The 22176-nt window shown below is 41.4% G+C and overlaps 1 protein-coding gene across 2 annotated transcripts in view; it reads left to right on the top strand.

The window, feature by feature from the left end:
- cers6 (ceramide synthase 6) overlaps nt 1-22176 on the top strand; it is a 45782-nt gene that overhangs the window by 8073 nt on the left and 15533 nt on the right. For both annotated transcript variants that reach the window (XM_034187089.1, XM_034187088.1), the window contains exon 4: nt 16611-16668. In XM_034187089.1, the coding sequence (XP_034042980.1) occupies nt 16611-16668 (58 nt within the window). The remainder of the gene's footprint in view (nt 1-16610; nt 16669-22176) is intronic.

The following is a 22176-nucleotide window of genomic DNA, read 5'->3' as shown; positions in this document are numbered from 1 at the left end:
GTGATTGTGCCCTAATTAGGCACTCATGCACAGCTGTTGCAGGCTGATACCATTCTTTGTCTTATAGATGTCAGTGTGGCTGATCTGTCATCTGTTCTTTTCATTTTGCAAACAGAGAGGGGTTTGCAGCGGGCACATTAATGCTCCAGAGACAATGAAGAATGGCATGGAGTTCATTTCGGAACCTATTACAGCATTCTGCACAGAAAGAGAGAGAGAGAAAGAGAGAGAAGCCACACTAACGAGTCATTTAATGACCATATTCCTGATTCGGACACTTTGTGCAAAAAAAAACTAATTTCTGAAACATGGGGGTGGGGGTAGGACCTAGCGCCATTTCACAACAATGGGAAAAGAAATTTAATTTAAGTTGGAATATGAGACTAAACATTGTTAAATGATGTGAACAGTTTGACTGCAGCCCCGTCCGCTCCTCGATGCTCTGTGGCTACGGCAGCCTAAGGCAGGTGCACGCTTCATTATCCACTGAATCCCTATATATCTGATCTTGTCTTTCTCCGTTCTCTTTTCTGTACTTTGACTCTGTACTTGGATTTAATAATTGCAATACACAACCATTTGAGGCATAAAGGCAGCAAATTTTTATTATTAGCATTTTTTTTTCATGTTTGATGTAAATGAAATCCAAGACATACAACCCCTGGCAAAAATTATGGAATCACCCTGTAAATTTCCATCCCCAAAACTAACACCTGCATCAAATCACAACTGCTCGTTGACATTAACCCTATGTCATGAAATTGACCCTATGTGTCTTTTCGCAAGGAATGTTTTCAGTTTTTGCTCTATGGCAAGATGCATTATCTTCTTGAAAAATGATTTCATCATCCTTAAACATCAGAAAAATGTCCAAAATATCAACGTAAACTTGTGCATTTATTGATGATGTAATGACAGCCATCTGCCCAGTGCCTTTACATGACATGCAGCCCCATATCATCAATGACTGTGGAAATTTACATGTTGTCTTCAGGCAGTCATCTTTATAAATCTCATTGGAATGGCACCAAACAAAAGTTCCAGCATCATCACCTTGCCCAATGCAGATTTGAGATTCATCACTGAATATGACTTTCATCCAGTCATCCACAGTCCACGATTGCTTTTCCTTAGCCCATTGTAACCTTGTTTTTTTCTGTTTAGATGTTAATGATGGCTTTCGTTTAGCTTTTCTGTATGTAAATCCCATTTCCTTTAGGCAGTTTCTTACAGTTCGGTCACAGACGTTGACTCCAGTTTCCTCCCATTCATTCCTCATTTGTTTTGTTGTGCATTTTCGATTTTTGAGACATATTGCTTTAAGTTTTCTGTCTTGACGCTTTGATGTCTTCCTTGGTCTACCAGTATGTTTGCCTTTAACAACCTTCCCATGTTGTTTGTATTTGGTCCAGAGTTTAGACACAGCTGACTGTGAACAACCAACATCTTTTGCAACATTGCGTGATGATTTACCCTCTTTTAAGAGTTTGATAATCCTCTCCTTTGTTTCAACTGACATCTCTCGTGTTGGAGCCATGATTCATGTCAGTCCACTTGGTGCAACAGCTCTCCAAGGTGTGATCACTCCTTTTTAGATGCAGACTAACAGGCAGATGTGATTTGATGCAGGTGTTAGTTTACAGGGTGATTCCATAATTTATTCCTCAGAATTGAGTGAGTCCATATTTTTTTCCTCTGCTTGGTCTAAAAAAGTAACCGTTACTGACTGCCACAATCTTTTTTTCTTGATTTCTTATAGTGTTTCTTAAAGCCAGAAAGTTGCCATTTGAAATGACTTTAGTTTTGTGTCATGTCTGTGATCTGCTTTTTTCTACAAAATTAAACAACTGAATGAACATCCTCTGAGGCCGGTGATTCCATAATTTTTGCCAGGGGTTGTATTCTGTGACTTGAAAATGTTCATGTGTCCATCGTCTGACTTGTCTAAAGAAAACTGGCTGTAAATGCTGTGATTTGTATAAACAATAATCCTGATATTTAATTTGTCCAATTACTGAAAATTGGAGGGACTGTGCAGAAAAATTGCAGTAATTCCTCAGTAGTTAGTGTGATTTTTTGTTGAACCCCTTGAATTACAGTTGAAAAGTAAAGTTTTAATTGCACTCTTGTGTTGGTATACACAAGTACAAATGACAAAAAACCATGTCAACATACCTTAGTTTGTTCAATTTAAAAATGGAGGCAGATAGGTAGAGCAGCACTACAGGAGCTGGATGACCAATATGTAGACCAGGGTTCAGTTTGCGATAACACTACCTGTCTGTGTCCTCAGAAAACACATTTTATCCGTATTGTCCCAGTCCATACTGGTCTTTCATGGGCAAGTAACTTGTGATGGACTAGCGTCCCATCCAGGGGAGTCACAGACTCTCATCTGCTTCATACCATGGAATCTGGGGATGAGCACCAGCATCAATGGACTTCAGGGCCAGTACAGGACTTACGCCTTCTTTTTTGAAAATTGAGGCTATACGTAGGTGTAAACACTAATAGGTATAAAAATGGCTGCAATTCCTAAATGGTTCCTGCGATTTTTTTTTTTTTAATTCATTGAAGTCTACAAAACAATTGTGTCCTAATTACTTCATTTCAACTCCCCTGGAGTTGTAAAGCCAGAGAGTGAGGAATGAATGTCTAGGTTTGTGATTGTCCAGCATCAAGACTAAAATCCAGGCTTTTAATGACTTCCTGAACTCAGTAATCAGACGTGTTTCTGCATGTAGTCAAAGTGTCAAAATTGTAGAGACGTTCATATGGGTGGAAGTGAAAAACACTTTTTGACTGAGCATTTTCCCTTTGAAGCACCTGTGCACATCACCTGGTGGATCTTGATATTCTGTATACTGTAGGCGATATGGTCACCCTCCCACAGCAGCAACTTGGAGGGGGCTTGCAAAAAAACGAGGCTTTCAAATGAAAGAACTGGTTTTCTGTCATGGTTTGGCCCTGTTTGAGGCTTTGATTCCATCTTTCCTTCTTTCTTTTCCTCCCCTTCGTCTCCTGCTTTGTTTTATTAGTCGTTATTTTCATCATGTGTTTATTATGTGTTCCATTTTGCTTTGTCACTTTGTTTCTTTGTCACTTTGTATTCTTTTGTCATGATTCAGTTCCACTCTAGTTTTGTCCTGCTGGTTTGTGTTTTCATTTTTATCACATTTGTTGTATAATGCTTAGTCACAGGTTTTTGTTATTATTTATCTTTGGTGTTGCTCATCAGATTATGTTTCATTTGTTATTCATTGCATTTTCTGTTTATCAGTTATCTTGTTTTGTTTATTTGCAGTTTAACCAGTAGTTTGTTTTGCCATTTTTATTGTATTCACTGTTCTGTATGAGTCAATAACATTTCTATTCTAGTTTTAGTTTTAATCATTAGTTTTCTTGTTTTCCCCTTTTTGACTTGTCACGTTAGCTCTTAGGTTTGCCCCTTTTGTTTTGCTCACATTAATTATTTGAGCATGTCATGTTTCTCACAGGCAGCACGGTGGCTTAGTGGTTAGCACTGTTGCCTCACAGCGAGAAGGTTGTGGGTTCAATTCCCGTGGCCTTTCTGTGTGGAGTTTGCATGTTCTCCCCGTGTTTGCGTGGGTTTCCTTCGGGTGCTCTGGTTTCCTCCCACATCCAAAGACATGCAGGTTAGGTGGATTGGAATCTTTAAAATTGTCCGTAGGTGTGTCTGTGGGTGTGTCTGTGTTTGTTTATCTGTTTGTGGCCCTGGGACAGACTAGCGTCCTGTCCTGGGTGTACCCCGCCTTGCGCTCTATGACTGCTGGGATAGGCTCCAGCCCCCCGCGACCCTTAATTGGACTAAGCGGTAGAAGATGGATGGATGGATGTTTCTCACAGTTAGTTTTTTTGTCACTCACTTCTCTTGTTTTGCCCTGCTTTGTTTTACCCTCCCACACTCTCTTGCCATTCTTCCCTCTTCTTTGTTCACTTAACCACACCTCTTTCCAGAACCTTTCACACCTGCTTCACATCAGCCTGATTAGTTTGCTTCTCATTAAAACCCTCACAGTTCCACAGCTCACTGCCCAATTGTTGACTTCGTTCACTTTCTCGCTTCTCGTTCTTGTCCAGTTTGCTCTTGTGTGTTTTGACCTTGCTTTTGTGCTCTGACCTCTGCCTTGCTGTATCCTGAACTCCGCCTGTATTTTGACTCTGGCTTTGTTTTGCCTGCTTTATACCTCAACGCCATCTGAATGAACCCCGCCTGGTTTATGGACCATGTCCCAGCCTGTACCATGTCTGACACCTCTGCTTCTATGTCTGACTACCTGTGTAACGAACCCAATGCTGGGTTTCAAAGCCTTTTATTCATCTAAACCAACCATGCCTGTGAGTCTGCATTGGTCTCCTACTGCTCCCGGTTTTAGCCCGCCACGAGTTCTGACATTTTCCATCATTCATTGGCAAGCCAAGTTAATCCATACATTCATGTCACTGTGTGGGCATCGTCTATTTCTTGTGGGTACCTCGGCTTACACTGACACGCAATGAGGAAGCACTCAAACAGGCCCGCCAAAAAGAGAGGAAGCTGCAACACACCCCAGCCACCAAGGAAGTGGAGGGTGGGCGGGAGATCCATCTCATAATAAATACTACACATGCACAAGATGAAAACACATTGTTACATGCATGTTTTCTGCAGTTTTAAGTGTCAATAAATCAGCAGTGCAACAGAATTTTGCCATTATCTCAACGTGCACATGCGTGTGCACATGCTCGTGCATCGAGATGAGGGGAACATAAATGTTTTACCTTTTAACTGGATGGAGTTGTAATAGTCCAAAGTAGAATCAGGGATATGAGCCCACAATTACATAGGCGGTTTTAACAGGAGGGATGAGGGGTGGACAATGGCAGCTAGAAAAGGACAAGGGGATGGCCACATTTCATGTGGGTGGACCTGTTGTCAGCATGGGTAACAGCCATATATACGTAGGACACATGGTGGTTCCATAGTGTGGTGGATGTGGCGGTGTGCACCATCTGTGCATGTTCCCTGACCAGACCTGACTATGGAACAAAGAGTTGATCAAATGAGGATCAAACATTTTGCTCAGTTGTATTCCAGTGAATTATAGAATGTTTATTTATGAACAGTGAAGTTGACACCTGCTGGCAGGTGGAGTTCAACCATCTCACCTGGAGAAGTAACAAAGTTAAATTTACCAGCATGATGCATTTTTGGTGTTACTTTGCTCAGAAACAGTGTGCTGATGTCAGCCTTATTACTGGCTCAATGAGTACACTGAAGTTACAATTAACTTGGGTAAGGATTTGTCTAAATACAGGTCAGTTTGTTTTAATGCGGACCAGGAGCTCATTGCATGAGACAAACACTTCATACTACATGGCCAGTCAACAATAATGTGCACTATGATTAAAAGTACCATATGACAGTTGACCATAACACCAAGCGTAATCCAGTTATTCACATACAGAATACATAAGAGGGGGTTGCATACCCGCCATATTGGATTTTGTTCGTGCAGGAGATTGTAAGAAAATGTGTGCCAGCTGTGGATGCACAGAGACGCTCAGGAAGTAAACAAAAGGCTCAGAATGCCGGGGATTACTTGCTGTGTCGCTGGGTGCTTCTATAAATATTTCAGGGATAAACATGTGAACTTCTATGTTTTTCCTAAGAACGTAACACTTAGAAACAAGTGGATTCGCAATACTGGAAGGGCTGGAAATAACAGAAAGTTCAAGCCTACATCAACCCACCGAGTCTGCAGCAGCCAGAAAACGTACATGGTAGACACACCAATGGTTTCTCCACTCAAACCACGTCCATCAGAACCACCAATATAGTAGTTTTGTTCACAACTTGCTGCAAAATCACAGCTACCATTTGATGCGTAACTTAGTAAATCCCTCCCAAAATCCCCCCTCATCTGCCCAGAGCAGCTTTCTCCTGCTGCGTGTTAGTGCAGAAACATCTCTCTCTCTCTCTCTCTCTTTCTTTCTTCCTTCCTTTCCCTCCCCAGAGGTTCAGACTCCCATCCACTGAAAAATGCGTGTGGTTTGCTCAGCACAGAGAAGATGCAGTGTACACTCACTGATGTGAATGATCTCAAAGATGCATAGCAATGATTATCTCTATTAATACATTTTTTTTCTCATGGAAAAGGCCAAATAATAAGCATTCGCACAGCATGTTGTTTGCAGGTCCAACATATCGTGCCGCAGCCCAGGAACTGCACAAAATCATCGGGCATGTCAAACCATGGCCGAATGGTGTTGTCGAGGCAGCCTTCACACCAGTGGACGAATGTCGGTGAATGGCCATTTGACCCACTCTCGGCCGGAGTTGATTCCTGTCGGAGTCCAGGTGCCACTTACGAACATCCAACACCACTTGTGGGGCACTTAGAAATAGTGCGACCATTCGCGCTGCCAGCACGACAATAGAGAGCAGACAGACCACTTTCAAGCTGGCTGTGCTAATGGCCCCACATTTTCTAAGTGCCCAACGAGTGTGTTACCAAGCAACACAAATGGCATGTGAGTGTGCCGTTCCCCCCACCAACACCACCACAAAAGGCATGCAAGTGTGCAGTGTGCCCCCCCACAACATAAATGGCGTGCAAGTGTGTTGTCCCCCCCCCCCCCCACACACACACACCATGATCCAACATTGTCAGATGCGACTGAGGTGGCCAGAGTGCAATCGCTGTCCAGCGCAGTGCGCTTTTGGACAGCTGTCATGTCCATGCCGGAACAGCTGACCAGTATGTACTTGCAGCTCACAGCTGGAGAACACATATCATGCCATGAACAGTATCAGCTGTCCACCCTCCATGCAATGCACATGTGTGTGCGGGCTCTCATGCTGTCAGGACATGCTGAAAATTACGTACAGACAAGATCACATGAGGTTCGGCCAGCCACGTCTCAGCGCTCATGGCATGGTGTAAACTGTGTCAGCAGCCAGCCTGCCAGGCTAATGTCACTTCCACCACGTAAATTGTAGTCCACATGACAGACAGAAAGAGTGGAAAATAAATAAAAATATATATGATAAGGGGAAAAGCATGAACTCATTCATGTGTGATCGGCAACACTAGTTTAATATATAACCTCTAAATATTTACCCCAATCACTCACAAGGTAATAACCAATAGATGTAAGTTAGTCGGAAATCACTCATTGTTTTAGTTCCGCTACTGTTGCTGCCTCAAATAGTCAGTTAATAACAGCTCCGGGTACAACTTCTGGCTCCAAAACTGGCTTAAAAGTGCAGCATCTCTCTTTGTTTATATCCATGTATGCTGGTTTAGGCATACAGACTATCCCATGATGCATTGTAGAAATGCTACTTCTGCGCATGCAGACTGACACATGTAGTACCCCTATTGCTTGTTGCTCCATCATTTGAAACAAATGGCAATCTTCATAAAAGTAAATGCATACATTTCTTTTTACATTGCAGCTAAAACTAGAGCACCATGTTTGTAGAGTGCAAACCTCAACCAACACTAGTTTCCAATTACACAAATTTTTACCTTGGTAAAAATTTTCAAGGTCAAAGTCCTGTTAGAAGTGGTTTTTCACAAGCTAAAATAGAATACAAAAAATATATACTGTAGATCAAAAGGGTTTTTAATGTTAAAATCAAACATCCGCAATACGGATCAGATGTGGAACAAACTTTGTCAGGTGATAGTTAGCGCCAGTCTGTACCTCACTTTCAAATATGACAGTGACTGGGGCGTGTTTGATTAAGATGTAAAATATACATTAAATGGGATTTTCAATGTTAAATTTAAATGGCCACAAAATATGTAATCTGGATCAGATCCTGATCAAACCTTGTCAGTTGATAAAGGATACATCCTACATAACACTGTCAAATATGAAAGAAATTTGATCATTTCTGAAATTTTTGAAAATTCGTTCAATGTTAAACATAGGGATTTTTCCAGTTTCAAGATTTTTCCTGACTTTTCCCTTTGACCTATGACCTGTGACCTTGGAAATTGAATCAGTCCTTGTCTATTAGGATATGAATCTTCAGTAAAAACTTCATAATGATATATGAAAAATTGTGGGCTTTGGGCTGTTCACAAACAAACAGACAAACAAACAGGGGCAAAAACATAACCTCCTCAGCAGGCATTGTCATATGAGTAAACAGCGAGTGCCGTAAGGGTATCTCAAATAGGGAGGGTGCAAAGTCAGGATGGGTTTCCCGTAGAGTTTTGTAAGGAATCTTTTCAAAATGTGCACTCATCCTTAAATCAGTCTTATGCTGCGTTTACACATAACGACGACAAGTCACGAATGCCACAAAGTACACATTCTTGGCCGCTGATCACAAATGTGATTATTCGGGGCAGAGGCGTCAGGTGTCCTCAGGAACTGCTGCAACCTGTTACCACACGTTGCGATTAATGGCACATGTTGCTGGAGAATTATCAGGAACCATTACGCACGGATAGTGCAAGAATAGTGTTTCGTGTTGTTGCGCGCTATTGCGCGTAACAGCGCATCATTAAGTTCTGTCACGTTGTGAACGAGGTGAATTGTCCCCACACACACACCCATATTCATCCAACCGAATTCAGATCACTCCAGTTTTTCAGAAGAACTTTGTGACTGCATGCATAGTTGGGCTCTGTGCCATGGAGTGGTGCAGAGAGGAGGAGGAGGACAGAGCCAGATGTGTGGCTTCATGCGGGTCTCGTCTCGCGCATTTTCCCAACATCAGGCACACGCAGCAGGTGGAACACCTGCAGGAGCGCGCTGAAGAGCACTGAAATTAGACTTTTAGTCGACTTGGTGTCAGTAATCAAACTGAATGCGGTGCAGCAGGGTTTAATTGTGTGCACGCTTCTTCCTCCGCCGGACTGGAGGAGGTGCAGAGATGTCTGGCTGAACGTGAGTCTCCTCTCGTGCTCCTCTCTCTGGTTCCTCTGGCTCAGACTCGTCGTCCCGCTCATCGGTTACAACAGCAGGTGGAACACCTGCAGGAGCGTCCTGAGGAGCTTCAGCAGGAATTGTGGAACGACATTTGGAGCCGAGTTTAATTGTACGCACGTGACAGAAAACTGATTCGTCGTGACGCCGCGTTACATGTCGTGTCAAAACTTGACAATTTCCGTGTCACTTCATAATAACGCTTGACAGTTTGGGCTCTAAGAACCATCACAGGAACCACTACGAACGTTGTCACGTTCTATTAAGGATCACTACTCATCAAGACGGATCATACGCTCAGTCGCGACCTCCACGACGTGAGACAAAATGAGGGTGGTGTGTGACATTTGTGGAAGATTTTTTTGACAGGCAAAAACATGCTCCACGAATATCAAGAATATCATGCACCAACACGCACTATTAAGAAACCTATTCAGATGCGTTAAGTCACATTAAGAATGTCAGGAATGTGTCACGAATGACAGAAAAATGACATTCGTAACGCGTCTTGGTTATGTGTAAACGCACCTTTAGATGAATCTTTGGCCAATGGAAAATTGCTGCAAACACTTACCCAGGCCAGAATTTCAGTCTTACTAAAAAAAAAAGATAACGATCCCATACAGTGTAGCTCGTACAGGCCAATAAGTCTTCTGTGTTGCGACTATAAAATTTTACCTAAAACCCTGGCACAACGATTAGGCCCTATAATTCCTATCATTATTCAGGAGGACCAAACTGGCTTCATCCCTGGACAGCAGTCATTTTTAATGTGAGAAGATTATTTAAAGTTAATTCTTCCCCATTTGATGGTGTTGCCTGAGGTTATCGCTATTAGAGCAGATAGTAGGATTAAGAGTATATCCTGTGTGAAACAAACCATAACATTTTGCTTTATGCTGATGATTTACTCTTGCGAGACCATGCCCTGCCTTTTCTACTGGCTGCAAAAATTTAGTACTGTATATCAGGGTATAAAGTTAATCTGTCAAAATCTTTGTCATTTCCATTCAGTAAAACAGATCACCTATGAAAATTGAGAGCAACAAATTTACTTACCTGGGAATATAAACAGCAGGTTTAATTAAGGCTATTTTTCAGTATAACTGCAGGTCAGTTTTACACCGTACCAAAATTGATTTGGACAGGCGGTCAAAACTTCCATCCCTACTGGCAGGAAGGATAAATGCAGTGAAGATGACTGTGATGCCCAGATTTCTTTATTTATTTCAAATGCTTCCCATTTTTCTCCTGAAATCCTATTTGCTCAGCTGGATCGCTCTATCTCATCATTCATATGGAATAGAAAACCTGAACGTATGAAGAAGGCAAGCATGGAGAGAATTAAATCCAATGGTGGTTGGGGGTCTACCTAATTTTTATTTTACTGCAGCTAATATTGTTAAATTGACATATTGAATTAATATGTTCACAGATAAGGAGGGTCCGGTTTGGGCTGATATGGAACGGAGAGCTACACTTAAAATCTCTCCAATTTCAATCCTAACTGCCCCTTTCCCACTAAATATTCAGTCATCTGAGCTGAACTCAAATTTGTTGGTCCAAAATTTGATTAAGATCTGGGGTCAGTTCAGAAAACATTTTAATTTGACAACTATAGTTGGCTTTTCTCCAGTAATGTTTAAGCACTTATTTACACCATTTCAATAGATCGGTGTTTGCAGTTTGGCACAGATATGACTTGATTCTACTTTCAAGATCTCTTTACTGATAATGGCTTTGCATCATTTAAATCTTTATGTGAGGATCATAATTTACCAAAATTATTTTGGATATCTTCAGGTTCTGAGTTTTTCCTCTAAAGACTTTCCAGGGTATCCATGTCCACCCTCTAAAGATCTGCTGTATTTAGTCCTCAATGTAAATCCACTAAAAGGAGCAATGTCAAAAATAGATGCATTAATTCTGGATTGCTGCCCTTACACGTGGGATAAAATCAAGGCAGCATGGGAAGGAGAAGTTGGAGAAATAATACTGGAAGATGCCTAGAAGAATGTCATAAAGCGCATACACACATCTTTCAGTTTAAGGTAGTCCATAGATTGCATTTCTCCAATGATAGACTGTCTAAATCATACCCTAACGTCACACTAAACTGCCCTAGGTGTTAACACTCTCCTGTTTCTCTGGGACACATGTTTTGTCCATCTTTGAATGGTTTCTGGTCTTCCATCTTTCAATCACTGTTAGCCATACCGGCTAAAACAAAGCAACCTGTCCCCTTGACAGTTATTTTCAGAGTAGTCAGTGATGAGTTAGAGTTGTCCCGCCTTCACAAAAATGCAATTGCTTTTGCATCGTTGTATGTCCGCTGTCTCATACTGCTGAACTGGAAGGGGAAGAAGCCTTCTTCCTATGCCCATTGGATTAGAGAGATAATGTTCAGACTGGCTCTGGAGAAAATTAGGTATACAGTACATGGGTTGGAGGACAAATATGACAGAACCTGGCCATCGTTCACAACTCATATCAAGAGCCTGTTGTTTACCTGACTCCTGGTTGAGGCTTAGTAATTTATTTATTGTTATTTCTTTCTTATTGGCTGCTGAACTAATCCTTTTAATGTCCATATCCTGACTGTTGAGACACCTTTTTTTTTTCTTGTAATTCATTTATCCATCTATTTTCTATTCATTTTTTTTTTTTTTTTTATCTTTCTTGTGCCAGAGGTCTAGAATGTTGGTGTTATGACTATAATGAGCTATAAAGATTGCTTTTAGTGTTTTTTTTTCTTTTTGTAATTGTTGTGTCTCTTTTGTATGTATGTGTGTGTGTGTGTGTGTGTGTGTGGGGGGGGTGCCACCTGGATGGTGGGGGGCGGCTTTTGTGGGTGTGTTTTTGGTGATGAAAAATGATAAAGTCATTAAAAAATAACCTCCAACTTAATTGGGGGAGGTTATAAATGAATGAAAATTAGCTGAAAATAACAAAACTCTTGAGAAATAATCTATTCTGGGGAAGCAGTCGTGAGTCAGTGTGATTGTTCATACAGCAGTCATTCAGTAGCACTTGAAGCCAACTCTTACAGTCTTGATGCAACTGTTGCCATGCAACCATCTTTACTCTGTGCCAGGTAGAATTTGTGCACTTAATTTGGTTTTGCAATACTGTTGATCGAGGACACAAAGCAGCTAATGAAAGTGTCACTGTGTCTTTTGTCTTATTAAAGTCGTGCTTTTAGATGAACTACGTGATTCATGGAGCTATAGGTCGTATTGGCATTGATGACTGATGTTTGTTGCAGTTGTCCAAATGTCTTCCATTTAAAAGCGGCTGCAGACAACCACACCAGCACAACCTACTGCTTAACTGCTCCAAAATTTTGAGATGCAGTGGAAGCTAAATAACTGACAAAAGTGGAACTCTGAATCGAGGTCTGCACTTCTCCCAGATAGCGGCTGTGCATAATTCCCTGCTCAGCGAGGCTTTGATCACTGAAGTGTCAGCTGAAGTAGCTTTATCTGTGCCTGTAAGACCTGCGCTCATCATCACTTTTCCCTCCCGCTGTGCAGCAGCTGCAGTTACATTATGCGCAGGGTTATAAAGCACGGAGCATAACAGCCTGGAAAAACACTCTCTCACCTTTTCTTTTTGGCCTGTCGAATGTGTTATGTGTCGGACGCAGCTCGGAGAACCGACCAGCGTTTGAAGGACCCAGTATGAAATAAGCAGAGCACGGTACAAAGGCTAACTGAATTTAATACATAACAGTGATAATACAAAAAGGTGCGGCCTGGCGTGGTGCGCTCCCAGCAGCGCTAACGGTCCGGAGCCAGAAGCTGTTTCGGACCCAAGGACCCCGCCGACACCCCCCAGGTGGCCGCAACAACCGAGTCTGTGAAAGAAGGAACCATTATGTGAGTCCACACTCTACACACAGAACACTTAAAGGTGTACAAACAGCAAACACTTCCTGGCTTGATTGCTGATCAGCTTCCAACCTGCGGGCATGGAACATCCAGTTCACAAAACTCCACCGCAGTGGAAGCTGATACATGACTAACAAACAGCTCAATACAATAAGGTGTGAGGGACACCACATTTACTGACTGTATAACTGTTAGTCACAAAATCTAACGTACCTCAGGAAGTGTGCTGACGAGCGTGAGACCTCACCCCCTCCTCTTTCACAGACCGTGCATCAAACCTGGACGTTTCTCAGCATCCGCTGCTGATGAGATGGCTCCCAAGACGACGATCTCACCCGTCTGGTCACAAGGTCGCGTCTCTGGCAAATACACACTGTGCACTCCAGTCTTAAATGCCAACATGCTCCAATCCATCCAGATGCACCTCAGCTGTGAGTCCTGACGAGTCGCAGGTGATCAGGGTGAGGTCCTGACAGCCTCAGCAACACAGCCACTCAGTCCCAAATGCACGCCACCTGGGAGGAAAACAAACAGACAAACAAACCGGCAGCCAGGCCCCCCCCAGCCATATAACAGAATGCTGAATTAATGTTGTCCAATTTTTATTGGCTCACCCTGGAACGCAGACACGACGGAAGAAAGAACTCACCACACTGCTGCCCTACAGCTCATCAACATGAACCGTAGATGGTCTGTGTGCCACAGCTAGAGACAAAATTACAAAAGACTGTGTGATCATACTGGTCTTCTATATTTATATTGCACAATGTACATAATGTGCAACTTCAAGATGTGCGCATATTGGAGCTGATATATATTATTTAAAAAAAAAGTCCCATGAATCAATTAAGTTGATCAGCATTTCCCCGTATTTGTATCTATAAATTGTCATGGAGACTTCATACAGAGTCCTTGATCGCCAGGTGAGAGTCTAAAGCCGCCGTCACACATAGCAAGAATGTGCAGGAACCAGGACGAAAGGGCAAATATTACCATCATCGGACACAGTCAGGAGGGAAAGAGGCATGGGCAGCAGTTTCAGAGCGCATCCAGATTACCTCGTCCACACCTGCACAATGACATCCAAAGCGCACGTACACAACAGGCAGATGACACAGACTGCTGTCAGATGGCCATAGAAGGCGCTGAAGACTGCCCGATGTCCAAACATCTGGATGGCAAACATGGGACTGGAGTAGGAGGCAGCACTGTGTTCCTCACACGCAGGTCAGAAATGATCACTCAGCTGTGTGTGTGGTGAGTGTGTGTGTGTTCATAAGGGCTGCATAAGTGTGCACTCAGTGCACACGTGCCACTGGACACCTTTGCTGAAACTTTGCTAGCAATGAGCCAAGCAGTCACACCGTGCGTCAGACGCAGCCTTTCCAGTAAACCTGAATTTCTTTTTTCTTTTTTGCTCACTTCAGGAGCACAACACAAGTCTGTACACCATGATGTCAGTTGGATTATCACGAGATTTAATTTTTGCAGCCGGGGTGAGACCGCCGTCAGATGTGTGTTCCATCTCGATGGCTCCAAGAGTGTTTTGAAAATGTGCAACACACTCGGAACAGCTGAGCGAATGGGATCAAATATGTAGATGCTCACAGACTTGGTCTTCAGACCGCACGTCAGTATTTCCCGATTGTGGCCGGATGTGTCATTCTGATGCAATTCGGCCTCAATTGGTGTATGTGTGATGGAAACACCAGAAAAGATTTCATTTAAACATTGGTCCATGTCTGTCTTGAATATTGTGAAGAAGGCAATTTCTCCACCCCAGAAGGATGGTCTTGTTTAAATATAGTGATATTACACCATTAAAACAACATCTGTGGATGATATCATTTCTTGGAAAGTCACCAGGTTTTGTGAGTTCAACTCTGGGTCATGGAAACTCACCTTTCAGGGCTTACAGGTGCAAGACTCTTATTTGTTCTACTTTGGCCTTTTGCTACATCAATATGTCAGAGTTTCCTTTGATCTAATAAAAAAATCATCTTTATTTTCCACTGGTATGTTTGGTTTAATATTTAAATTAGGTTATTTACTTAAATTTTACCTGTAATTCCAGACTCCATTTCATGGCATTTTTTTAAAAAGTGTACATTTTTCACACATTTGTTTTTGCATGTAGTGCATTTCAATACATCATGTGTGTTTTCTCTAGGCTGTTAACTAGTCTGTGCAAAAATAGTATACACTTATCCTTCTAAACATATGTTAAATGTTGTCAGCTTCACACAACATAAACATCTTCCGGCTTTTGCATAAGCGTCATAATATGTTTGTCTTTAGCACATCACTTGTCTTATTGAAAAATTACACCACAAAGGGCTGAGATAAAATGCCCAGAAACACAGCACAAAAGACTTAAGTCATTCATTCCAGTTTTTGTTTTTTTGTTTGTTTGTTTTGTTTTGTTTTTTGTGACACATAATAGTAATAATAATACTAATTTTACACAATTTTCCCTCTTTTTTCTTTGGCTCATTCAAAACTAAAACAATGTTCTTTTAATTCCTATTAATCATCCAGTAAGTGAGTTATTGTGACTTTACACGAAATATGCACTTTTAATTTTGGCAACATTACAGCAGTTAAAACTTCACAACCCCCATGTGACCTTTCGCGACCTGCTTGGGAGAGTCAAACCCAGGTTGGAAATGTAGAACCTCAGGTCCCATGAGCCTTAGCAGGTGTGGAGTGGTTTCGGTCACAACGTGGCATTGCACAGAAATTTGTTGTTTCCTCACAGTTATTGGGAAATTAAGGACTTTCTGGAATGGGAATATCAATGGCACATATCCTGGATGTGATTTGTTCTGGGAAAAATAAGTATAAACTATATATATATATATATATATATATATATATATATATACATATACACACACACACTACTGTGACCATGATAAGCGCCTGAAAATGAATGAAAATCTATATCTATTTACTTACATTTGAATGCCTTCAATGACTGTATCTGATGCTGGGTTGTGTTTCATTTCATCATGCACGATGAGCAGTGATGTCATTTTCGGCATTTACATCCGGCCAGTCGAACTGGAACCACTCCACACGTGCAGAGGATAATGGGACCCTGAAAGACTCTGTAAGGGCAGTAGACAGTTGCCTCGACTTTTGTTTGTACTTCCGAAGTACCCCAAAATGCCTGCTGCCAGCGTTGCCTAGCAACAATCCTCATATATGTACATGGCTTCATTGGTTCCAGTGGCTAAATATCCATCTGCTTCCTTCACATCATGATGGCATAGAGTAGATGTTTGGGTTGAATGTGGGGCACAAGAAAAATCCAAATGACGAGACAAAAACAAACTAAAAGAAAGAATAGCATTTTAACAAATGTATATGTATAGCTAAAATTAGCCTTAGCTTGTGATTGTCTGTGAAGCTAAAGTAAAGTGGTCTTTTCAAGTACTCGCTTTCAGTTCTACATCATTGTTTCTGTTCTGAAATGGCGTTAACAACTAGGATTTGGGGTAGAGGGCTGCATTGGGATCTTGCGGGAGTTGGCAGTCAGAACCTCACTGCTGGCGGGAGCAAGCGGCTAAAAATAAAAACTTTGGGAACAGAAGCGACAAGATGACTCTGTCAACAAAGGAGAATAGTGTAAAGTATGCGTGTCCATATGCTGCTTTCATCTTAAATAATTTAACAGGATCATATAACAAAGATCATATAACATCCTCTAAATGAATTTAATTTTTATCAATCACAATGATGTTAATTTTGTTTTATCCATTTCTTTAGGTGGAGATTCACATTCTATTTATACATATTTACCTATGGAGTCCGTTTCCTCAAAAAGGTACGTTTTTCTTAAAGGCTAATTAGCACAGATTTAATATTACCATTTCTTAACAGTGTTAGCATGGGACAGCATAGAACATCTATCTGAAAATACACAGTGTAATGCAGTACAGTAAGGTACTAGCCAGGGTGAAAAAACAAAATGCAAATACTTTTGCTACAATAGTGGCCCCATAGTCAAACGACAAGCTTGGATCAAAACCTGATTCAGCTTTTTCAGTATGCTGGATCTGGCAAGTATCCATTGAGAATATTAACTGTTCATACTGGTTTTGATATTGAGGAAGTCCAAAGACCATCATTTTTAATCATACACTGATGTCAGGGTGCTGTCATGCAAGGTATCCATCCACATGCTGGGAGAAACGTGTGGATGGAAGAACTTACTCAAATGAACCTTAATGATTTGAATGTCTGATCAGGGAATTGAAGCAAGGATCCTCAGGTCACAAGTCTAACCTCTCTAACCTCCAGACCAGCAGAGCACCAAAGCCTAACAGCAGTGCACCCACAGGAAATGGATAACTGTCCCACAAATATGACAGAAATTTTCTAAACGCGAAAACATTAGGTTTTACCAAATGGCACATAGAATAGATTTTAATGTGTTTTCTTGTATGAGAATTGTACAGTTTTGAGAGCTGCCTACTCCAGACAGATTTACCACACAGTACTACAGTGTTTGTATTTGTTAATGAAGTCCAACACATGATCAGAGACTCAGAAATGTGTTTGTATCCATCCTGACTTGCTGAAAGTGAACCGGCTGTAAAAGTTATGATTTAATTGTGTTATACTAACGGGGGGGCAGATACTTACAGTAGTGTTCAGAATAATAGTAGTGCTATGTGACTAAAAAGATTAATCCAGGTTTTGAGTATATTTCTTATTGTTACATGGGAAACAAGGTACCAGTAGATTCAGTAGATTCTCACAAATCCAACAAGACCAAGCATTCATGATATGCACATTCTTAAGGCTATGAAATTGGGCTATTAGTAAAAAAAAGTAGAAAAGGGGGTGTTCACAATAATAGTAGCATCTGCTGTTGACGCTACAAACTCAAAACTATTATGTTCAAACTGCTTTTTTAGCAATCCTGTGAATCACTAAACTAGTATTTAGTTGTATAACCACAGTTTTTCATGATTTCTTCACATCTGTGAGGCATTAATTTTGTTGATTTGGAACCAAGATTTTGCTGGTGTACTAGTGTGCTTGGAGTCATTGTCTTGTGAAACACCCATTTCAAGGGCATGTCCTCTTCAGCATAAGGCAACATGACCTCTTCAAGTATTTTGACATATCCAAACTGATTCATGATACCTGGTATGTGATATATAGGCCCAACACCATAGTAGGAGAAACATGCCCATATCATGATGCTTGCACCACCATGCTTCACTGTCTTCACTGTGAACTGTGGCTTGAATTCAGAGTTTGGGGGTCGTCTCACAAACTGTCTGCGGCCCTTGGACCCAAAAAGAACAATTTTACTCTCATCAGTCCACAAAATATTCCTCCATTTCTCTTTAGGCCAGTTGATGTGTTCTTTGGCAAATTGTAACCTCTTCTGCGCGTCTTTTATTTAACAGAGGGACTTTGCGGGGGATTCTTGCAAATAAATTAGCTTCACACAAGCGTCTTCTGTCACAGCACTTACAGGTAACTCCACACTGTCTTTGATCATTTTGGAGCTGATCAATGGATGAGCCTTTGCCATTCATTTTTGTCCATTTTAAAGCATTGGAGATCATTGTAGATGAACAGCCTATAATTTTTTGCACCTGTGTATAAGTTTTCCCCTCTCCAATCAACTTTTTAATCAAACTACGCTGTTCTTCTGAACAACTCTTGAACGTCCCATTTTCCTCAGGCTTTCAAAGAGAAAAGCATGTTCAACAGATGCTGGCTTCATCCTTAAATAGGGGACACCTGATTCACACCTGTTTGTTCCACAAAATTGACAAACTCACTGACCGAATGCCACACTACTATTATTGTGAACACCCCCTTTTCTACTTTTTTTTACTAATAGCCCAATTCCATAGCCTTAATAGTGTGCATATCATGAATGCTTGGTCTTGCTGGATTTGTGAGAATCTACTGAATCTACTGGTACCTTGTTTCCCATGTAACTAAGAAATATACTCAAAACCTGGATTAATCTTTTTAGTCACATAGCACTACTATTATTCTGAACACTACTGTATGTTGATTTTATTGAATTTATGTAATGTTGTAAATGTGTGTTTTCACTGCAAGTTTAAAGTGGATATGACACCTAAAAAATTAGGTCAAACTGATATAAATATCAAAAATATACATACAGTATAGTAAGTTGAAAGTGGTTTTAATCATTATCACTGAGAAATAAAGTTTGTACAGCTTCTCAAAAGTGTGTTTCTTGGAAAGTGCGCTGGCAGCGTTCCATCAGCGGTCACGTGATGCCGTGACATCACAGCGTGTAGAGTCCCGTCTTTGTCTGTTCGATTGACAACAAGAACAGACAGACCTCAGCATGGACAGTGACGAGATCAAGAACTTTTCTGACTCCTCTTCAAGTGTGGATTGTTTTTGTGAGGAAATCGAGACTGACTCCTGAGGATGTTGCAGCAGTGATTTGACCCTACAGATTGGAGCTGTATCTTTCAGACGAACATTCAAACCAGGAGCATTCTGACAGTGAAAATAATGCTGACGGTGCTTATGGCGGAGTCGAAGTAGAGGCGAGAGACGTGTCAATTCCAATGGATTTTGAAAGGCTGCAGAATACGGAATGGTAAGGGAGGCTTTGATTTTTGTTGCTGCTGTTTATAACACTATAATTATAGCATTTTTGATTCTAGCGTCTGTTTACTGCCTTTGTTATTTTTCCGGAACAACGATAGTGTAGCTACTACTTGTGGACCACCATCATTACGTTCGGGTTTTTGCTGTTTGAGTGCCTGGCATTGCATTCATCCATGTTTAGTTACGTCATTATGAAAGTTTCGAAAAAGATCGCCGAAAACAACAGTGAACATGGCAGCGAAAACAGACATGACCCTCGACGTTCAATACCGCTGCCATGTTTACTACGTATTGCACTGATATTTTTACAAGTTCCTTGACCATTTCAAGATTATTGTGAACATACACTCAACAAAAATATAAACGCAACACTTTTGGTTTTGCTCCCATTTTGTATGAGATGAACTCAAAGATCTAAAACTTTTTCCACATACACAATATCACCATTTCCCTCAAATATTGTTCACAAACCAGTCTAAATCTGTGATAGTGAGCACTTCTCCTTTGCTGAGATAATCCATCCCACCTCACAGGTGTGCCATATCAAGATTCTGATTAGACACCATGATTAGTGCACAGGTGTGCCTTAGACTGCCCACAATAAAAGGCCACTCTGAAAGGTGCAGTTTTATCACACAGCACAATGCCACAGATGTCGCAAGATTTGAGGGAGCGTGCAATTGTCATGCTGACAGCAGGAATGTCAACTAGAGCTGTTGCTCGTGTATTGAATGTTCATTTCTCTACCATAAGCCGTCTCCAAAGGCGTTTCAGAGAATTTGGCAGTACATCCAACCAGCCTCACAACCGCAGACCACGTGTAACCACACCAGCCCAGGACCTCCACATCCAGCATGTTCACCTCCAAGATCGTCTGAGACCAGCCACTCGGACAGCTGCTGAAACAATCGGTTTGCATAACCAAAGAATTTCTGCACAAACTGTTAGAAACCGTCTCAGGGAAGCTCATCTGCATGCTCGTCATCCTCATTGGGGTCTCGACCTGACTCCAGTTCGTAGTCGCAACTTCGCACAGCCATTGAAGAGGAGTGGACCAACATTCCACAGGCCACAATTGACAACCTGATCAACTCTATGCGAAGGAGATGTGTTGCACTGCATGAGGCAAATGGTGGTCACACCAGATACTGACTGGTATCCCCCCCCCAATAAAACAAAACTGCACCTTTCAGAGTGGCCTTTTATTGTGGGCAGTCTAAGGCACACCTGTGCACTAATCATGGTGTCTAATCAGCATCTTGATATGGCACACCTGTGAGGTGGGATGGATTATCTCAGCAAAGGAGAAGTGCTCACTATCACAGATTTAGACTGGTTTGTGAACAATATTTGAGGGAAATGGTGATATTGTGTATGTGGAAAAAGTTTTAGATCTTTGAGTTCATCTTATACAAAATGGAAGCAAAACCAAAAGTGTTGCATTTATATTTTTGTTGAGTATATTATTGGGGGTTGACATTTTAGGTGTTCCTGTGAGTGGTGCGAGAACATGGAGATGGTAGAGGAAAGTGTCTGCTGTTGGGAGCAAATGCGGGTGTGCGAGCTGAGGGAGCGGCAGCCTGACAGACCTGATCAAGTACAACGAACTTGCTGAACCCATTTTTCGCAGAGATTTTCGTCCTGTGGAAACTTGAAAAGGCTAAAACCTTTCGCCCTTGTGTTTGTGCAATATGCTGCGACACACTGGTCAGGCATATCGACAAACAAGTCCCTGAGAGCTGTGTTTAATCAAAGTTTCTGCCGCTAAAAAAAGTGTAAACAACGGCTGCCAAGTGTGCAAGCCGATATGGTCTACAGGCAGTGAGGTATTTCCGGTTTCGTGTAGATTTTTCAGTGGCGGGACGTTCAAATGTTGTATATAACGGGAGAACCGCGTCCATTTTCCCAAAACGCTTAGGTTGACTAAATTATATAACCTTTGTTACATGTAATAAGACTATGTTGTCTTTAAGTGTCATATCCACTTTAAAGGGCATCATTTTAGAAAATGTACTATAAGGAAGCCTGAATTCTTTTTTTTTTTTTTAACTGATTTCATAAACAAATTAAAATGTGTAAAAACTCAAGGACTCACAAACATTTTATGGCACTCTACATGTTACAAATTTGTGTAAAATCATACCCCCTGGAGCAGGTGTGTTTGCAGAAGTGCAACCCCGACGCACCCCGCCAAAATGTCTTAATGACAACAGTTGCATGACAAAGCACTCAGTGAAACTAGTTCATTCCCTGGCAGTCTGCTGCATGCTGAACCCTTGTAGGAGATTATTAATAGAGTTGGTTGAAAGCAGAGTCCAGAATATGCACTGTAAAACCATCCCTTCAGTATTACAGAAACCATTCTGATTTTGTAACCAACAAGGAAATATTGAACTCCAACTCCTGCTGTGCTTTGAAGATCAATACGACTTAATACTTGCACATGTAGGAGCTGCAATCAGGACGGCCTGTCCTTTTCTAGAGGCTTTACATATAAATTAAATCAGCTTAGAGTGAAAGTGCCAGTGCTGTCTTCACCTCAGCTATAATTAAAGTTTTGAATTTCAAAATTTGGTCCATTTGTTACACACTCGTCATCCATCAGGTACACTTTGCTGCTGCCATAATTGTTTATGGCAGCAAGGCCTGGAAACCTTTTGTCCATATTGGCTTGATAACATCACATAGGTCCAATGCTGTTACACCAACCCTA

Source organism: Thalassophryne amazonica, chromosome 14 (genome assembly GCF_902500255.1).
Source record: "Thalassophryne amazonica chromosome 14, fThaAma1.1, whole genome shotgun sequence".
Taxonomy (NCBI): domain Eukaryota; kingdom Metazoa; phylum Chordata; class Actinopteri; order Batrachoidiformes; family Batrachoididae; genus Thalassophryne; species Thalassophryne amazonica.
Note: the sequence above shows the minus strand (reverse complement) of the source record. Positions and strands in the feature narration are given on the sequence as shown.